The sequence below is a fragment of the Lathyrus oleraceus genome, chromosome 2, assembly GCF_024323335.1.
Source record: "Lathyrus oleraceus cultivar Zhongwan6 chromosome 2, CAAS_Psat_ZW6_1.0, whole genome shotgun sequence".
Lineage (NCBI taxonomy): Eukaryota > Viridiplantae > Streptophyta > Magnoliopsida > Fabales > Fabaceae > Lathyrus > Lathyrus oleraceus.
In genome coordinates this window covers 433,782,003-433,801,994 of record NC_066580.1, presented here as the reverse complement: position 1 = coordinate 433,801,994, position 19,992 = coordinate 433,782,003, and the positions used below count along the sequence as shown (strand labels likewise).

At 34.2% G+C, this 19,992-nt stretch overlaps 2 protein-coding genes, 1 long non-coding RNA gene, 2 other non-coding genes and 1 pseudogene across 5 annotated transcripts; 3 read left to right on the top strand and 3 right to left on the bottom strand.

Annotated features, from left to right (window-relative positions):
- Positions 1-267: 267 nt before the first annotated feature.
- LOC127123567 (pentatricopeptide repeat-containing protein At5g06540-like) lies at positions 268-1,860 on the bottom strand. The gene has a single exon (XM_051053777.1). The coding sequence runs from the start codon at positions 1,855-1,857 to the stop codon at positions 268-270; it is 1,590 nt and encodes a 529-aa protein (XP_050909734.1). The 5' UTR covers positions 1,858-1,860.
- Positions 1,861-4,792: 2,932 nt separating this feature from the next.
- On the bottom strand, positions 4,793-8,830 carry LOC127123566 (uncharacterized; annotated as a pseudogene).
- LOC127120007 (pentatricopeptide repeat-containing protein At5g06540) lies at positions 8,369-11,075 on the top strand. Its single transcript, XM_051050393.1, has 2 exons — positions 8,369-8,668; positions 8,758-11,075. Exon 2 carries the CDS (start codon positions 9,055-9,057, stop codon positions 10,648-10,650), a length of 1,596 nt encoding a protein of 531 aa, XP_050906350.1. The 5' UTR covers positions 8,369-8,668; positions 8,758-9,054; the 3' UTR covers positions 10,651-11,075.
- A 4,467-nt stretch (positions 11,076-15,542) lies between these two features.
- LOC127124780 (small nucleolar RNA U3) lies at positions 15,543-15,766 on the bottom strand. Its single transcript, XR_007804253.1, has one exon. It is a non-coding gene; the product is annotated as a small nucleolar RNA U3 (small nucleolar RNA).
- Positions 15,767-16,720: 954 nt separating this feature from the next.
- LOC127120006 (uncharacterized) lies at positions 16,721-19,200 on the top strand. Its single transcript, XR_007802993.1, has 2 exons — positions 16,721-17,005; positions 18,784-19,200. It is a non-coding gene; the product is annotated as an uncharacterized LOC127120006 (long non-coding RNA).
- Positions 17,199-17,315, top strand: LOC127124696 (U5 spliceosomal RNA). Its single transcript, XR_007804157.1, has one exon. It is a non-coding gene; the product is annotated as a U5 spliceosomal RNA (small nuclear RNA).
- Positions 19,201-19,992: the final 792 nt, after the last annotated feature.

Sequence of the window (19,992 nt, the reverse complement as noted above, 5' to 3'; positions counted from 1 at the left end):
TACTACACTTGTAGCGGAAACTGAAAAAAAGCCCTCCACCAAACCAAAAACCTGAAGAAGGGAAAAGCACTTGAACGTTTGGTTTCTGTAATGGAAATTTGTAGTGCATTATGTTTTTGACACGGAGCATGAATCTGTTTGCTATGTTTCTGAACAAGAAAACCGATCAAGTTATTGATTGGACCCAGGCTCCCCCTTTTAACATGCAAAGTTTTACAGAGAACGATGATCTTCCATCTTCTGATTTTTGGGAAGTAAGCAAAGTAGTCAACCTTTATGGGCATCCTTGTCTCCTGAAAATTCCTCAACTTTCCTTCCCAAGTCACTTAAGACTTCATAAATTTCTCCTGAATTCAAACAACACTTATCATCAACAACAAACTTGTGGATGGTTTGATCAATTTCAATGAAACTCCAAGCAGAAACAATCACCACTCCCCTGTCTTTCATCATTTTTCTTACCTCAAAAACACCTTCCCACTTACCCATATTGGCATACATGTTCGCGAGAAGGACGTACCTACCACTATGTTGAGGCTCAAACTCTATCAAATACTTGCCAACTGTCTGTCCCAATTCAAAATAACCATGCATCAGACATCCATTAAGCAAAGACCCCCATATAGCTCCATCAGGTTTAATATGCATATTTCTAATGAAACTTAAGGCCTTTATTACTTGTCCACTTCGAGCCAAAACATCAACCACACATCCATAGTGTTCAATGGATGGTGTTATGCCATATTTTTCAGTCATAATTCCGAATGACCGCAACGCTACACCCGACATATTTTTATGATTGCAAGCTGTGAGAACTCCAATGAAAGTAACTTCATTAGGTTTTGGTCCAACCTTCTCCATATTTTCAAACAGTTTCAGAGCCATCAGATTATTCCCATTAATAGCTAAACCCAAAATCATAGCACTCCAAGTAGCAACATCTTTAACAGGCATTTTGTCAAACACTTGCTCTGCACTCTTTACCCATCCACATTTCGTGTAAAAATCAATCAAAGCAGTTCCAAGTTCAAGTTCATATTCCAAACCATTTTCCTCAACATAAGAATGAATCCACTTCCCTTCTTCAAAAGCACCCACCATGGTACACGCATTAAGAACACTCACAAAAAGTGATCCATTGGGTCTCGCAGGTGCATAACCCTTGTTCTTCTTCAATTCACGAAAAAGTTCAATTCCCTCATTGAAAAAACCGTTCTTAACATACCCAGAAACCATAGCACTATACGACGCGTCGTTTCTCTGTGGCATTTCGTCAAACAATTCCCTCGCATCATTAACCAACCCGCAACTGCAATAGCCACTCACGAGACTCGTCCAACAAACCACATTTCTGTTAGAACTTTCATCGAACACGTTACGAGCAAGGTGTATTGCTTCGTGTTTCGAAAACACATTGATAACCGAGCTCACGAAATACACGTCAGATGAATTCCCCATTTTCATGGATAGAGTAAAGACTTGTTCTAGATAAGAAAGTGTAACACATGCTTTTACAAGGGCGGTGAAAGTATTCGAATTGGGGCGAACGTTGGTGTTGAGCATTTTGGTGAAAACCGAGAGTGATTTGTGGAATTGTGAATTTGTTGTGTAAGAGGTGATGATGGAGTTGTAATCGAAGAGATTGGGATTGGGCATGTGGGTGAAAAGGGTCTCTGCATAGCGAAAATTGCCGCGCGGTGAGAAAGAGCAGAAGGCTAAGATTCTGCTGGAGATGTAGGAGAAGCGAGTGAGGTTGTTGGTGATGGTGTGAGCATGGATTTGTTTCATTTTTTTCATGGTTAGGTTTTGCCATTGTTGTAAGAGATGAAGACATGGACTGTGTCTGGTTGAGCTCATTACCTCACAACACCTACCATAGGATGTTGCTCAAGCAACGATGTTGAATTAAAGAATTTCCACTCTTCACAACTTTTATTTCAAACTAAACACAATCTTATGACCCAAAAACGTGTCACAATGTTAAAGTCAGATACTACACTTGTAGCGGAAACTGAAAAAAAGCCCTCCACCAAACCAAAAACCTGAAGAAGGGAAAAGCACTTGAACGTTTGGTTTCTGTAATGGAAATTTGTAGTGCATTATGTTTTTGACACGGAGCATGAATCTGTTTGCTATGTTTCTGAACAAGAAAATCGATCAAGTTATTGATTGGACCCAAGCTCCCCCTTTTAACATGCAAAGTTTTACAGAGAATGATGATCTTCCGTGTTCTGATTTTTGGGAAGTTAGCAAAGTAATCAACTCTTTTTTCCTTCTGTTTGTTTTGCTATAAAAATTTGTACTTTATGGGTTTTGCTAAGGTTTGAAGAAGGAAGCAAGTTATCTTCGTGAGAGGGAACCAAGATAGGTAAGCAATAAACTGCCACTCCTTTCCTTTTTTTGTTTTGTTTTGCTATAAAAACGTGTACTTGATATTCTCTGGTTTATTTATTGCAGAAAGATGTTGTTTTGAGTCTGGTTACCGGGAAAGATCATCTACGGCTGAAGATGATGCCCACAATATTAAAAACAACTTTCATTTCATAAATATCATAACATTCGGTTACAACAATTTAACAACAACAACTAAACAACAATTTAAACAACAATTAAACAACAGAACAAACAAATACAACAACTAAACAACATAACTATGTGATTACAACCATCAAAATAATTTCATCAGAACCGTGCATCATAATGCGAACATCTCTGTCAGTTTTAACATTGTTTCAGAAACGACTTTCTCCATTGTCGTTGAACACGGTAACAAGCCTTTGAATTCTTCTGATCTTTTCACCCTTTGTAATGTCTCCATATAACCAACGGATCAAGCACATGTTAAGATGCTTGAACGTCTTTGTATTTTAGAGTCGGATCTTCATCGGAGACTTTACTGTCAAATAAATTAAATTGGTATTTCTCTTGTGAATATAAGAACACATATGAGAATACATTTTGAAGAAAAATGGAAGGAGATTGAAGAAAAATGAAAGGAGATGGTAAGAAGATATGTGAAAAATGAGGGGAGATGATGTTTATATTTATAAAATTTATAAATAAAGGAGTAGCCACATGCGTTGACGCATACTCCTAGTGGATGCATGCATGCGCCACATGCAGTGGCGATAGATATATGCATGCGCCAATCATAATGACGCCTATGTGTAACAAATGAAAGCATGTGCCAATAGGATTAGCTACTCCTCCTGTCGTCCAACAAAACATGATCAGTTTGATAAATTAATTAAAAATATGGTTATTTTCGTTATAATTTAAAAAATATGATTATTTTTATAAGAAAAAGTAGAAGCCGACCTAGTTGTATAAATATTTCAATTACTTTGCAATAAGAAAATATTAAACAAACGAAAAGAATGAACAGAAAAGTAAGTGTAAATTTGAGAAAGATCACACCATATAGGTTACATTTAGGTCATATTAGCAACTAAGTTGAAAAAAGAATGTTTTTTTGACAAAAAATAACTTGAAAATAAAGATGTGACAGAAGAATAGAAATATACTATAGACTAATAAGATCATAAACTTTATCTATCCACACTTAAATTTTACACAAGAAATTGCTATAGGCAAGAAAAAGATGAATTGTAGATCACACATTTCTTCAAAAACTTTAAATCCTAAATGATAAATTTATATGAAAATGATAAATTTTAAAATTGCTGAAAAAGTAAAAAGAGAGAAGAACATACACTGAATTTATCCGAGAATTCCTAAGAATATATTTTATTATAATTTACAAGTCCTTGTACAAAATTATTATCTATGCAAATAAAGAGATTAGTTATCCATTAAAACTTCAACAACTCCAATAAAATTATTCAAAATCAAAGTTTTCTTAATTGATTCATTTTATAAAATATAAACTATTCAACCATTTTTTCAATAACTTATAAATATTTTATTTTTACTTATATTATTATAATTTTTATAACAAATGTCCAATTTGAATAATATAAATTGGTTTAAATTTGGAATAAACTAACTCATCTAATCATTATATATTATTTATTAAATAAAATTTCTTATTTTGGTTTAATTTTTTTTAATTATATATCATTGCACGAATCAGATGTATCAAATTCAATTTAATATTAATTATAATATTGATAAAACTATCCTTAATCATGTTATAGAAAGGGAAAAAAATTATTAAAAAATTAAGAATATTATAGACAAAAGATAATCATTTAAAAAATAACAATAATTACTAGATGTTTAAATATGTATAAAAAATCAAAAAACGGAGGAAGTATGATTTAAACCGATGATAGCTTTTGTGATAGAAAATACTTTGGATGGATTTTCCTTTCTTTCAGGTACCAATCGGTATTTTGAGTGACAAATTCCAAACAGTGTAAATATTTGTTTGGTTGAAGGAAAATGAAGAAAAGGAGAGGAAGGAGAGAAATTATTTTAAATTTCAGTAATTTGGATTTTTTTTCAAAATAAAGAAAGGTAGCAAAATCTATTGAGGTAATTTTAGATCCCCTCCAAAAGGGGAAACTTGGAGTAGAGAATTCGCTTAAATTTATACTAAATACTCCCATATTTTAATGTAACTTTATCCAAGTCAAAAATGTAATTTCACATTTTCCCTCTCCATTAAAATTTATTCTTTCCTCTCATTGAACCTAACGCAGCATTTTTAAAATCCCTTAACTCCCTTCATTTTCCCTCTTTCCTCCGTTTAATTTTTTTTTCAATACCTCCCCTTTTTTCTTTTTTCACCAAACTAACCCTAATCGAACATGCATATAATGATGGACAGTGATTACAAGTTTTTGAGGGTGTTAAATTTCAGTCTTTAGAAACATGTGACAAAATCAGTTAGCTGCACATCAACCTACAGTAATGAAAAATATGACAACACTTTCCTGAAATCAGTCAATCATGGAACTTGCAAGAATTTGTCCAATCCATAATTCAACGAGTCACCAAACTGTATAGCATTCAGTGTTCAGACAGTGCACTTCATACAAAAGAGCTGAGACCAGTATACATCATGCATTGCCACCATTGCCTTTGTCTTCGGTTGTTTCTAATGCTGGTTTCTTTGGTATGCCTGCTTCTGCCACACTTGCATTTGATGATCGCTTAACTCCTCTTCCTACCACACCAAGGTGTGTGACTCCAGCAGATCCATTGGTGTGAGCGGTTGAAAAGGTTGGGGAGTCAAAACCTCCACTGCTGTGGGCAGTAGCCAACTGTGTGGAGCTCACTTTTCCTGGAGATGGTTCCTTTCCATTGCCTGCCTTGGCAGCTGCTATTCCTAGGATCTCAGCGAGAATTGATTTTGGGTTCGAGATTAACTGTTGCAGATCATCAAGCTGCATTTCCAAATATTCAGTTATATCAAAATAACATATGACAAATAGGCCTCGTAACTTTTTTAAGCTGCAATTCCATATATTCACAGTTATATCAAAATAACATGTCACAAATAGGCCTCATGAGTTTTTTTAATGAAGTCAACCTTCTTTTCCAGCTCACTTGAGAGACCTGTGAGAGTTTCAATTTCTGCTTGTTTATCCACAATTGAGTTATTTGACTCAGATCCAGGGCATGTTTGTTCATCCCGCTCTAACTTGGATGCAGGAGATGTAGAATCTGAAAAACTCTTCACTTCATTTGTGAGACGAAGTAAACGTGCCTTACAAACAGATGTAGCCTTCTCTAAATAAGCAACAGCTTCTTCAGGCCTAGAACCAACCTCCAAACACAAGCATATTCGGAAATTTCTTATTTCACAAGTTAAGGCTAATAGTGGAAGATCAAGCCCAAACATAAGTAATATAATATCGCATCAAAATAAGAATTAAGACAAGGATACAAGTCAGCAATATTTCTATCATCAGGTTCCACCAGCTGCTCTAAGATGGATAGTGCCTTCTTATAGTCAGAGAGAGATGTTTCAAAATCCTCTGTAAAAAACAGATCCCAGAAACAATTCAACCTTTAGAATAATTGTATCCCCCTTTTTCTGAGTCTGGGGAAGAAAGTATAGGCCAAATTTAAAATAAATATAAGAGCGTGAAAATACCTCTTTCCAAAGCAACATCTGCCAATGTTGACAATATATCCACTTGTTCCATAGTATTGACAGATGCTTTTCAACAATGGCTCTAGCAACATCAAGCATTTTCCAAGCCAAGTCCAGGTCAGACTCATCTTCGTCACCTTCTGCTGAGCCTTCAGCGTCACTATCCCCATCATCTTGCTGGCCATTCTTACCAGACACTGTTTCACATTTCAAAGTAACACGACTAACAATGAGAAATTGTTTTCTATGCAGACTACAACTTAAGTGATTATGAAAACATAAATTTACCCAGAAAAGTGTATGAAAATAATGCACTTAATCTAATATCAAACAATGATCTTTGCTAGCTATTAAAATTTGGTTAGAATAGTTGACATTGTGAAACAAAGTGTCTACTCCCAACAATTCAGGAGGTAGTGTTCACAACCTTCCTGCATAAAATGCATTAACCGCGTGCTTTTGAATGCTACGGACTTAGTCCGCACGTGTCACAGACTCATGAGTAATTTTAAACCCTACGATAAACGCAATCATGCACACATGTCAAAGAGAAGGAAAAAGTGACATGATTAGGACACAAATTAAAACATTGTGCTTTCCCATTTCTTGAGTAAACAGTTCATAAATCAAAGTAACCCATGTCCCTACAATTCAGAAGGTAGTGTTCACAAGTTTCCAGAATACAATGCATTAACTGTGGGCTTTTGAATCCCATAGACTTGGTGCGCACATGCCACAGACTCACAAGTCACTTTAAACCCCACAATAAGTGACAACCATGCACACATATCAAAGAGAAAGGAAAAAGTGACTTGATTAAGACACAAAAACGAAGAACATTGTGCTTTCCCTTTTCTTGAGTGAAAAGTTCATAAATCAAGGTAACTCATGCCCACAGAAACAGAGAATAAAGAATATCACATATTTACTCTTTCATTAAAAACAATGCCGTGGAACACTTTCACTTATTTGCAATGAACGATGAGTGGAAGGCACTATAACGCAGACTGCAACAGCACATTAATATCATACATGCTTTGAAGAACAAATTTAGTAAAATGTTCTCATTCCTTGTGAAGCAACCAAAAAACACCAGAAGCAATGCACTGACCATTATCCACTTCTGACTCCTGGTTATTTGAAGTCACATCCTGCTCAACATTGCTTGGAAAAGATGCAGTGGAGGATTCAGCATTCACAGCACTCTTCACAGGTCCTTCTTTATTGGAGCCATGTTGGGACCCATCCTGCTTCTTGGGAACAGCACCCAAAGGATCGGCTTCCTCCTGAGCCTTGTATAACAGTGCACAGCCATACTTGTAGTATGTGTGGACACACTCAGGAGCAAGTTCACCATAATGGGCCACTCTGTTGATTAAAACTCATTCATTCAGAACATTGTGAGTACTGAGTAGAGGAAAATGAAGCTTAGCAAATATTTAGACATTCTTCTGTGGACATGTAATTGATCTGTTCATGGGTCCTATAAGAGTATCGGGTTGGTTTGAAGATAAAAAAAAATTCTGCTGGTAGGATTAAAACATGAAAGTATCAAATTAACTACAATTTTCTATTAGTTCAGTGCAAAACTACATCATACTTCATATCAACCCAAGGCTATCCTGAAATCTCTATGGACTATGATAACTAAGCATAGTTGACAACTTGACATAAAATGCCATCCGTAACACTCACTGACATTTCAAATATTAAGAAAAGAAAACATGATTTCATTCCATCAATTAGTAATATTCATAAACCATGATAATGCAGAATTTAACAGCCTCCACTGAATAATTGGATGCTCTTTTGAGAATAAAGATGTCAATAACCAACCAAGCAGACCTATGCAAATCAACCAGTCCTAGCACGGAACTAGTGAAAACCAACCGAGATAGCATCTAAGTCTAGATTTGTTTCGACACAATGCTTACAAATTTGAAAGGTAAAACTACTTAATTTTGAGTGAAACTAGGTTTGAACTCGAGTAGAGTGTGCCTAATCCATAAAACACTGAGTATGTCTATAACGGAACACTGAGAACGTGAACTTCTATGTAAGATTGTTTCCAACTCAATTCTCAATCATTTAACCTAAAGATCAAATCTAAAGCTAAAAAAACAGATATAGTAATTGTAATTTACAAGGAAATATACAAATCAAAGAGAAGCAGCTCAACAAACAATTTGGTTAGCTTAGGTTAACGCAGAAAGAAATTGAACCTGATCTCAAGAGCACGGCTATAGTTATCAGCTGCCTCATCAAAATCGTTCTCTTTCATGGCCTTGTTTCCCTTATCCATCAACTCAACAGCCATGTCCAGAGACTTCTGACCATCGCTACCGGACACGGAGCATGAATCTGTTTGCTATGTTTCTGAACAAGAAAACCGATCAAGTTATTGATTGGACCCAAGCTCCCCCTTTTAACATGCAAAGTTTTACAGAGAACGATGATCTTCCGTGTTCTGATTTTTGGGAAGTTAGCAAAGTAATCAACCCTTTTTTCCTTCTGTTTGTTTTGCTATAAAAATTTGTACTTTATGGGTTTTGCTAAGGTTTGAAGAAGGAAGCAAGTTATCTTCGTGAGAGGGAAGCAAGATAGGTAAGCAATAAACTGCCACTCCTTTCCTTTTTTTGTTTTGTTTTGCGATAAAAACGTGTACTTGATATTCTCTGGTTTGTTTATTGCAGAAAGATGTTGTTTTGAGTCTGGTTACCGGGAAAGATCATCTACGGCTGAAGATAATGCACTACAAATTTCCATTACAGAAACCAAACGTTCAAGTGCTTTTCCCTTCTTCAGGTTTTTGGTTTGGTGGAGGGCTTTTTTTCAGTTTCCGCTACAAGTGTAGTATCTGACTTTAACATTGTGACACGTTTTTGGGTCATAAGATTGTGTTTAGTTTGAAATAAAAGTTGTGAAGAGTGGAAATTCTTTAATTCAACATCGTTGCTTGAGCAACATCCTATGGTAGGTGCTGTGAGGTAATGAGCTCAACCAGACACAGTCCATGTCTTCATCTCTTACAACAATGGCAAAACCTAACCATGAAAAAAATGAAACAAATCCATGCTCACACCATCACCAACAACCTCACTCGCTTCTCCTACATCTCCAGCAGAATCTTAGCCTTCTGCTCTTTCTCACCGCGCGGCAATTTTCGCTATGCAGAGACCCTTTTCACCCACATGCCCAATCCCAATCTCTTCGATTACAACTCCATCATCACCTCTTACACAACAAATTCACAATTCCACAAATCACTCTCGGTTTTCACCAAAATGCTCAACACCAACGTTCGCCCCAATTCGAATACTTTCACCGCCCTTGTAAAAGCATGTGTTACACTTTCTTATCTAGAACAAGTCTTTACTCTATCCATGAAAATGGGGAATTCATCTGACGTGTATTTCGTGAGCTCGGTTATCAATGTGTTTTCGAAACACGGAGCAATACACCTTGCTCGTAACGTGTTCGATGAAAGTTCTAACAGAAATGTGGTTTGTTGGACGAGTCTCGTGAGTGGCTATTGCAGTTGCGGGTTGGTTAATGATGCGAGGGAATTGTTTGACGAAATGCCACAGAGAAACGACGCGTCGTATAGTGCTATGGTTTCTGGGTATGTTAAGAACGGTTTTTTCAGTGAGGGAATTGAACTTTTTCGTGAATTGAAGAAGAACCAGGGTTATGCACGTGTGAGACCCAATGGATCACTTTTTGTGAGTGTTCTTAATGCGTGTACCATGGTGGTGGGTACTTTTGAAGAAGGGAAGTGGATTCATTCTTATGTTGAGGAAAATGGTTTGGAATATGATCTTGAACTTGGAACTGCTTTGATTGATTTTTACACGAAATGTGGATGGGTAAAGAGTGCAGAGCAAGTGTTTGACAAAATGCCTGTTAAAGATGTTGCTACTTGGAGTGCTATGATTTTGGGTTTAGCTATTAATGGGAATAATCTGATGGCTCTGAAACTGTTTGAAAATATGGAGAAGGTTGGACCAAAACCTAATGAAGTTACTTTCATTGGAGTTCTCACAGCTTGCAATCATAAAAATATGTTGGGTGTAGCGTTGCGGTCATTCGGAATTATGACTGAAAAATATGGCATAACACCATCCATTGAACACTATGGATGTGTGGTTGATGTTTTGGCTCGAAGTGGACAAGTAATAAAGGCCTTAAGTTTCATTAGAAATATGCATATTGAACCTGATGGAGCTATATGGGGGTCTTTGCTTAATGGATGTTTGATGCATGGTTATTTTGAATTGGGACAGACAGTTGGCAAGTATTTGATAGAGTTTGAGCCTCAAGATAGTGGTAGGTACGTCCTTCTCGCGAACATGTATGCCAATATGGGTAAGTGGGAAGGTGTTTCTGAGGTAAGAAAAATGATGAAAGACAGGGGAGTGGTGATTGTTTCTGCTTGGAGTTTCATTGAAATTGATCAAACCATCCACAAGTTTGTTGCTGATGATAAGTGTTGTTTGAATTCAGGAGAAATTTATGAAGTCTTAAGTGACTTGGGAAGGAAAGTTGAGGAATTTTCAGGAGACAAGGATGCCCTTTTTTTCATTTGAAATTTGAAAGAATATCTTAGGAAAAAAACCATTTTTAGAGACAAGAAGCTTTCGCTTAAGGAAAAAAACCAATTGATGAAGTTCTTCAAGCTTGTTCAGCAACACTTGGGTGATAATGAGGATGGAAAGATTTCAGAGGAAGACATGGAGAGTCCTTTTGTTAGTTTCTTGGAGAAAACTGGGTTGCCGCCAAAGATAAAAGCGTATTTACCATTTCCATTTCCTAGTGAGAATTGATTTACTTTATATTATATATAGGACTCTGTTTGTTTAATTTCCGCACAGAAGCTTAGGAATTTTTTAGGTTGTGTTCTATCTGATTATTATATATAGTGTTTTTTTTATGCTAATGTATTAGTCTTGAGATGACTGCATAACTTCATAGACTATTGTTGACTTGATTTATAGATGATAATGTTTTGTTATCTGATAATCTATGAAGCACATACACCCTGAAAACGACATTGCCACAGATACAACGACACCGGTAATGATTTGAAAAATGAATAAATTAAATGTAATCACAAGTGTCGGTGTACGATACGGACACAAACACGCCTTTTTCCAGAGGTGTTGGTGTCCAGAGCAGATAATTACTGAAGTTTTAGAGATGTTAGTTTCTGCAATTCCATGTTACTCTTAGCACTAGTTATTTTGACAATTGCCTGGACATCAGCAGTGGAAAATATTATTCTACATGCTGTTGAAATTTTTGACCTCTAGCTTGATAATTCCCCCTGTAACTTCTCTGTTTCCTTGTCAATCTTGAACTAAGAAAATATGTATGTAGTTCCAAAGCTACTAAGGGATGAAGTATAGTGGTCAAAGTTCCTTTAGATCTGTATGTAGTTTGTATCTTCTTTTTATTGACAAGATACTGTAGTTTCAATTTGTATCTGGAAATTTATTTAATTGTACATTATTTTATTTGAGGTTATGACTTATGACATGTCAACCTTAAGTAACCACTTAAAATACTATATTTTAAATTTTTTAATAAAATTGATTTGGTTTGATTTGGTTTTAGAAATGTTTTTATAAAATTGATTTGATTTTTCAAAACCAGTTTACATTTGGATCGGTTCGATTCAAAATCGGTTCCCAATAAAAACTATTTTTTCATTTGGACCATTTTTAAAATCGGTTTCTACTAATCTTTTTTCTTTTTTACTTTAACCAATTTTTTTAATAAGTGAAATAAAGCAATCTAATCGTGTGCGTGATTCCACAAATTTTATTAACCAAAATCACATTGATAAATTAAATTTTTTGTTAGAAAAACATATTTATAAAGATAAATTGCTCCAAAACAATTCAAATTGTTATAATTAAATAAAATTACTATTTTTATTTTTTATTATTATATATGAACTTATTAAATCTAATAAATATTACGAGATGAAAAATAATTTATATTAATCAAATACCTAACCTATAAAATTGAAAATGTCATAAATAAGTAAACAACATAGAGAGATAATAACCTAATCCACTAGAGGCACACGTTTCATCCACTATCCATATCACTTTAATCAAATTAGTATGATGAGTTAGTTGGACTTAAAATTGAAGTAGATAAGAGAAACATTAAACTAAAAACCAATATATAATCGGTTTTAGCAAATGGTAAATCTGTTAATTTTTAATTTAAAAATATGGATTGCGTCAATTTATAATATAAATGGTTTAGATATTTTAATTTGGTGCACTGAAATATATGGATTGACGTTGATAAACCCTTTTAAATGCACATTCTTACGAATAAGTGTATGATTCTCCTCTCTGAACCTGTTAAGGCTAAAACAATTTGAAATCCGCATTTACCATCATCTTTAATATTTACAATCTTATTAAAGTATTTATATATAAATACAAATATCTCCTCGATGCATCTTATTTTTGGTACATGTGGAAAGGGTGACAGTTTGTTGATACAAACACTTTTGCCCGAACTTCGGTTGGATTGTGAAAAAGGAGAATCTGGATCAAGTGAGTCTTCATGCTCAAATAATGACACTGAGCGTTTGATTGAATTATTAATATGAGTTGGTTTGACCTTCTTTGGAGTACCTTTAGTTTTTATTAGTTTCATGAGTGTATTTATATAAGTTATTTTTAGATAGGTTATCTTGCACAAATGCTCTTTGATGTATAGCTTCATGTTATAACCAACTTAAAAAGATTCTCTTGAATCAACTCTCATTCTGCCATAATAGAAATATTTGATTTATCTTCCTTATTGTATCATCATTATCAAACCGAAGTTTTTTCAATTGCGTATTTACCTCATTCATACATATAGATTTATCAAATTTTATCTTTTTGGATATTAAACACGCACAAGGAATATTTATGTTCTTATAAGTGTACAACCACACTTAGAGCTATCTTGACGTTTTTACTTTGCTCCCACAAATTCATAATATGTAAAGTTCAATCCCCCTTAAGATATATTACCGATCAATTATGAGAACATATTTTTGTTTTTGAATTTATGTTCTATTAATGTGATGATTTAACCAAAAGATGCACATATCTCATTATGCTACATTACAATCACGTTGTTCACTGTTCCTAACTCCTGCAATGCAAATGTCATCCGTTTCCCAACAATTTCTTTAATTTACAGGAGCATAATCAACTTTGTTAATTATGGTATCACCAATGTGTCTAACCCGACCAGTTCACGCACAAACTATTTATTCGTTAAATAATATTTGTATCATAAATCAATCAATCAATCATATTTGTATTACTATGGATGATCGAAGAATCAATGCTTCGCCATACAAACGTCAGTCACGAAGCATAGTCAACATTGAACATCCAAATTTTACAAATCACAGTGCCAATATTTAATTTCTATATTTTTATCTAATTCATTTTGTATTTTAATCGAATTAAAACAAAAGTTAAACAAAAAACAACAACTATCCAACTCATGATTTCACACGTGGCTCTGATACCCACTAATGGAAAATCACAATTAAAATATGCAGTAGAAAATAAAAAGTTTCCTTATGTTGATTCTTATGAATGAACGTAATCAGGGATATAATGGTTACCTATTATGGCGGTTAATTGATGATGTCAAATTCAGATAACGATCACGAGCATTGAGCGAATAACAACGCCTCTAACCAGTCCACACTAATAGGTTGCCTTCAATCTCAATGCTAACTGTTCTAAATGAAGATTGAGAGAGAGAGAGAGAGAGAGAGAGAGTGTTAAAGGTTGCACAAACTGAATTTTATCATTAACATAATTATTTTCATCCTTTCTTTCATTAAGTTTTGATGACTCAGTCTCTCATGATCCCAAATTATTGACTGGATTTCTTGCATCAACCATATTAAATATTAATTCATAATACGACCTAAAGTCAATGTCATAAAAACACAATTTAATTAGTTAAATAAATATCAAAATAATAATGAGTTTTTCTCTTTTATGGCATAGGATCGAGCAAGTGGTCGTTGATGGTGGATTTTTGAGTTAGATTAGGATTTTCTGTGGATTGAAATTTGTCCTAAAACTAACGAGGTATAAATATTGCTTATCCTAATGAAATAAGGGCTTGAGATATAATCTCACAAAGTCTTTTTGAAGACCCTTCAAAAAATAGTTTAATAAGACCTCAAAGTCTAATCCAATAGCACAATTTTCTAGAATAGTAAATTCTAAATAAAAAATTATTAAACGAGTCTGTTTGAATCAATTTGAACAAAATACTTATGAGTCTGTCAAAAACAAATGAACCATACTCCAACTCAATAACACGTGTGGAGTGAAAAATTACTCACTCTCTCGTGATCCTAAATTGTTGACTGGATTTCTTGCATCAACCATGTTAAATATTAATTCATAATATGACCTAAAGTCAATGTCATAAAAACACAATTTAATTAGTTAAATAAATATCAAAATAATAATGAGTTTTTCTCTTTTATGGCATAGGATCGAGCAAGTGGTCGCTGATGGTGGATTTTTGAGTTAGATTAGGATTTTCTTTGGATTGGAATTTGTCCTAAAACAAACGGAGTATAAATATTGCTTATCCTAATGAAATAAGGGCTTGAGATATAATCTCACAAATTCTTTTGAATACCCTTCAAAAAATAGTTTAATAAGACCTCAAAGTCTAATCCAACAGAACAATTTTCTAGAATAGTAAATTCTAAATAAAAAATTATTAAGGAGTCTCTTTGGGTCAATTTGAACAAAATGCTTATTAGTCTGTCAAAAACAAATGAACCATACTCCAACTCAATAATACTTGTGGAGTGAAAAACTTTGCTAGCAGTGGATAGAAAAATGAACCAAATTAATAAAAAAAATAGATGAAATATTTTTTTTTAGTGAAAGAAGATGGATTATGTGAGTTGTGTACGATTTTAATTATTTTTTATATTTTTTTTAAGTGTATAGAAGAAACTAGAGTAACTAAATATAAATATAATGTTATTATGTTTATATTCTCAAAACTTTACTAATAAAAAATAGGTAGATTCTAACCTCTTTCTTTCCCATATAAACAAACTTTTTGTCTTGTTTAGTTTTTTTAAAAGAGCTTTGAGAAATTTTAATAGTAAGTGTTTTTAGTGGCCATTTCTTTCCTTATATACAGAGTGGCCAAAACGTGACACATATTGAAGTCCATTACCACCCTTTACATAGATACATGGCAACAGCATAAACCAAAATAAAGAGCACTTTGGGAAACTAAACAATGAATGAGAAGAAAGAAAAAAATGAAGCAAAAGCAAGTTTCGTTTTCTCACTAAAATCCGTGATACGGTATGAAGCTGAGTTGGATCTCCCTGTAAACTCTGAAGAAGGAAGCAAGTTATCTTTCATTTCCACTTATTACAAATAAGGATGAAAAAAAATAGAGTCTGTCAGAATACCGTTCGATCACCCTAGTGAGTGAAACCAACTAGGAACGATCATCTACAGCTGAGTTGATACCACACAACATGCGATTCATCCTGGCCGTTAAATCACGCTCTGATCTCACGGTCGTGATTCACCCACCAGACTTAAGTTCCTGTCTCCTTAGAAATCAAGGACACAGTAGTACGAGCCTATAGAACAGATCCTGTTCAAGTAAGGTCGTGCACAACTGTGGTTAGCCTAAGGATATAAACAGTGAAGATTTGTTGCGGTTGAACGATGTGGGAGTAATGTAATGGTTTCTGCTGCGTTTGGGATTTATTTATTTATGCAAAAAATGTTCCTGTTAAGTCTCATAATCTTTGCAGATTTTGTAACAAAACAAAACACTGATAAGATTGTATGGGTGACTGTAAATATGTTTCTAAAACGCAGTTATATTTATCAGTAGTTAGCAGCAATAGTAGATACTTCATTTCTTTAAGCAATTTAAAATTGTCCTATGTAGATTAAATTGCTTGCTTTTTATAGAGTCCTCTTCGCCACAGGACTCAGTTCCGCTTTAGGTGGATATACGGTAAACATTGCTGATTTAAGTGTATGTTACTTACAAGCAATTTGAACACGCCATAGGCAGTACTTGGAGTTCAAAGACATAGATGGTAAACAGCATAGGAAATTTAATTTTGGTTGGGTTCTATCTTATTATTATAAAATAAGGTGTATATATAGCATGTTTCTGTACCGAGTCACAAATTGATAAACATGACCAATAAGCAATGAAAACTTGCAATGAAACCAATAAGCAAATGAACCTAGAAGGCCAACACAGTCTCACACCCATCTAATACTCATAGGAACTCATTTTCAAAGGAGATGGATGGTGTTGTATCATAAAGTAATGGTGAAAATATGAACAAACCCAGTGTAGCAAGTTTTTGAACAAGTTAATCTCTTTCTCTTAACTTTATTCTTTGTTGTATATAGTATTTTGCTTGTTTAAGGAAAAGAATGATGAGTGGAGACTTTGCAGCAAAGTCTCCCAGTCCCACATTGCTAAGGCTCAACTTGTTTTTAAATTCTGTTAGTTGTCTCCTTTCAGAGAAGCTGTCTCTTTTAATACTCTAAGTGAAATATGATGTTTGGCAGTAGCTCAGTTTGTATACTTGATATGCTTGAACAATTTGGTGGGGGTTTGATAAAGTTAAATTGATCACCTTGCTGTGCAATGAACAGTACTATAATTTTTCATTGGTGTTTTTGAAGGAAATATGTTAAGCCTAACTAACTGTTTACAGTGCATGCATAACACTAAGGTAAATCCTCTTTTGTCTTCTACAGGATTCTTTTGTAGCTATAGCCATGGTAGGTTTTGATCATGAAATGGTGAGGTTTGTAAAGACTTACTTAAAACAAAAGATGGAGCATATCATTGGCTCATATATAGCTCTTATTTTCAAAGGTGAGTTATTATTCATGTGCTGTTTTTGTGTTGAAATTCAATTGTGCTAGATTGGGATATACTTTATTAGTATTTAAAGAGATAGGGGCCAAGTGAGTGGGTATCAGACTCAAGTCCCACATTGTCTGCTTCATAAAAGAAACTATACTGCTCACAAATAAAATGAAAGGATTTCTAATTGTGTCAATTACGGAGCTGTGTGATGATGACATAGCGAACTATTCTTTCGCCTTTTACTAAAGAATACCGTGTTAGCGTCACAATTAGCAGCATACGCTAGTTTTTGGAAGAGTCCTCTTAATTGAGGGCTCTGCAAATTTAGTTCAAGTTTATATTTGGATATTTTTTGGTATTTCTTGTTATTTATAAAATATTTCTGTTTTATTCTACTAAATCTGAATGATAGTTTAATTCTGTTTTATTCTAGTGACATCTGAATGATAATGATTTGCAGTATTACAAAAAACATTGACGTCATAGTTGTCCCTCAGCATTAACTTACACTTTAATGAGAATGATGTTATAGAGTCCCAGATTGGAAAACATGATCAAACTCATCATTGCGATGAACCCATAGGCCAATCAAATTTGTGTCTGTGTTTAGTTTATTGAAATTTTTTGATCTATTAATCACTAACTGGAATTTTGATTAGGGAGGGATTAATTAGTTGTTTGATACACAAATGTGGTTAAGTGGTTCATCTTCAAAAGCCAAAAATTGATAACTCATCTGCTCCCTCGGTATTAATCCATTTGTAATTTGTTTCTGATTTCTCTACTTCAACACAATTACTTCATGTACTATTTATCAATTGAAAACCAGTGGGAAATTGCGATCCAGATAGATCACACTATGCGTGATAGATAGAGAGACTAAATATACGTTCCAGGTGCGTGATAAATCGAGAGTACTCTTTGATTCTTCTTTCGTTGGTGTTTGGTGTTTAATACTTTCTAATAAATGCCGAACTAGTACTCATTGTTTTATCTTTCATTGGTGTTTGGTGTTTGGTATTTTCGAATAAATGCCTAACTATTTATAGTGCACGCATAACTTGTTGACTTGACTTGCGTCAGTACACTAAGGTAAAGCATCTCTGTCTTGAACAGATTCTTTTATCTGCTATAGATTTTGATCTGTATAGAATGACAAATTGCAAACATAACCAAACTCACACCATCTAATACCTAAAATGAACACATTTGTCATTTTGTGGCTGGATTAGAAGAAATTAAATTTCAACAACTTTGATACTGGTTTGGTGACTGGACTATTTTACTATCGTAATGTTATTTTCTTCTCTTAGTTTTCGAACATGTTAGATATCTTTCTCTCAACTCTTATTCTTTGCGGATTATATTTGCTGGTTGAAAACTATTTCGAAACCCCCTCATAGGCTTGTGTTCAACTCAAGGCTTTGAGAATTTTTGAAAGGACTCCCTTGGGGGTTAAGTCTTACAGTTTTAGCTCAAATTTAATATTTATTTAGGCCGTCCACATACAATTCCAGCCCTAAATCCTTGGAAGAAATGCGTCCTAGTTTAGAATTATGATGATTTTCTTTCACAAAGACTTGCTCATAGTTTGTCATGAGTACATATCCAAAATTTTGTAGTCCACACAAGTGGAGTTCTCAACTAAAAAATATAAAAGGCAATGGTAATTCTTGGATATTCTATCAAGAAGTATCTGATGGATATTTCTGCAGGATGATTTTGTATCATTGTCTTATAAAGCCCTGATAGAAGTATCTAATGAATTTTATTCTTCATTATAGCGTAGCTTGTGGAGGCATGGTAAAGAAGGGAACAACCTGAACTCTATCTAATCTTGAGATGTTTGACAGGCATTCTGACGGTCCGTTTATATTTTTATTTGAAAACGGTGAGGTGTTTAAAAACTTAAATAAAAGATGGAATAGATTGTTTAGCTCAGTACAGCTCCTGTGTTGCAAGGTGAGTTCTTCATGTGCTCCTCTGTTGCAAGGTAAGTTTTTATTCATGTGCTATGTTTGAGTTGAAACTCAATTGTCACTAAATTGGTATACTTTAGGGAAGCCATTGTCACAAAATTGGTATCTTTAGGGAAGCCATTGTCTTTGTGCCGATTGTTGTCATCACTATTTTCATGTCAATGTTTGGACGAATGGTGTAGGATACTGGATCGGATAAAAGTGGTAGATTAGCTTCGGGAACTCGTCCTTCTTGATTCCATCAACACTGTTTTTGTCTCCCAAAAGATTTTTCACTGAAAGACTTCAGATGTAGAAAAATAGGGTCAAGCGAGTGTGTGATGATGACATAGCGAACTGTTGTTTTGCCTTCTATCCACAAAACTATCAGCAAACTATCAGCATCACTATAACTATAAGTGACAAACTACAAACTTAAATTCAATAATTCAATAAGGAGTATGCGTCACAAGGAGTTTTTAATAAAATGTATTAAATTTTTGTGTATACTCCTAGATGCGACAGATTTAATGTATTTTTTAACCTTCCCCCACAATGAACATTTTGAATTTCACTTATTCTAGTTCCACTCCTACACCGGATGGAAATCTAAACTACAACGACCTTTTAGATGCAACTGAGAAGGGTTATCACTCTTCGGTTAAATTTTCACTGTATGCAATTAAGAAAAGTTATCACTCTTTGGTTATATTTTCACTGTATGCATCTGAGAGTAAAGTTATAGATGCAAGTAACTTTTCTAAAAAACAGGAAAGAGGAAAAATTAGGAGATTATGGAACAAGAGACTTCATACATTTAGTTATGAGATTCCTGAATTGCAATGTGTTTAGGAATACATGCTTTATCTATTTGGATTCTAATAGAGTTGACAAATGTGAGTTGGTGTGTAAACTTCTGATCCACTCCGTCACTAACTAAACTTGAATTGTAAAACCCAATTCAAACCCTCATTTCTTGTGTTTTTTACACCTTCAACATAAACTTCTTCATCTAAGGGGCCATTCAGAAATGCA

What these genes read in the sequence shown, in the direction of transcription:
- LOC127123567 (XM_051053777.1), bottom strand. Translation starts at nt 1,857, where the DNA reads ATGAGCTCAACCAGACACAGTCCATGTCTTCATCTCTTACAACAATGG.
- LOC127120007 (XM_051050393.1), top strand. Translation starts at nt 9,055, where the DNA reads ATGAGCTCAACCAGACACAGTCCATGTCTTCATCTCTTACAACAATGG.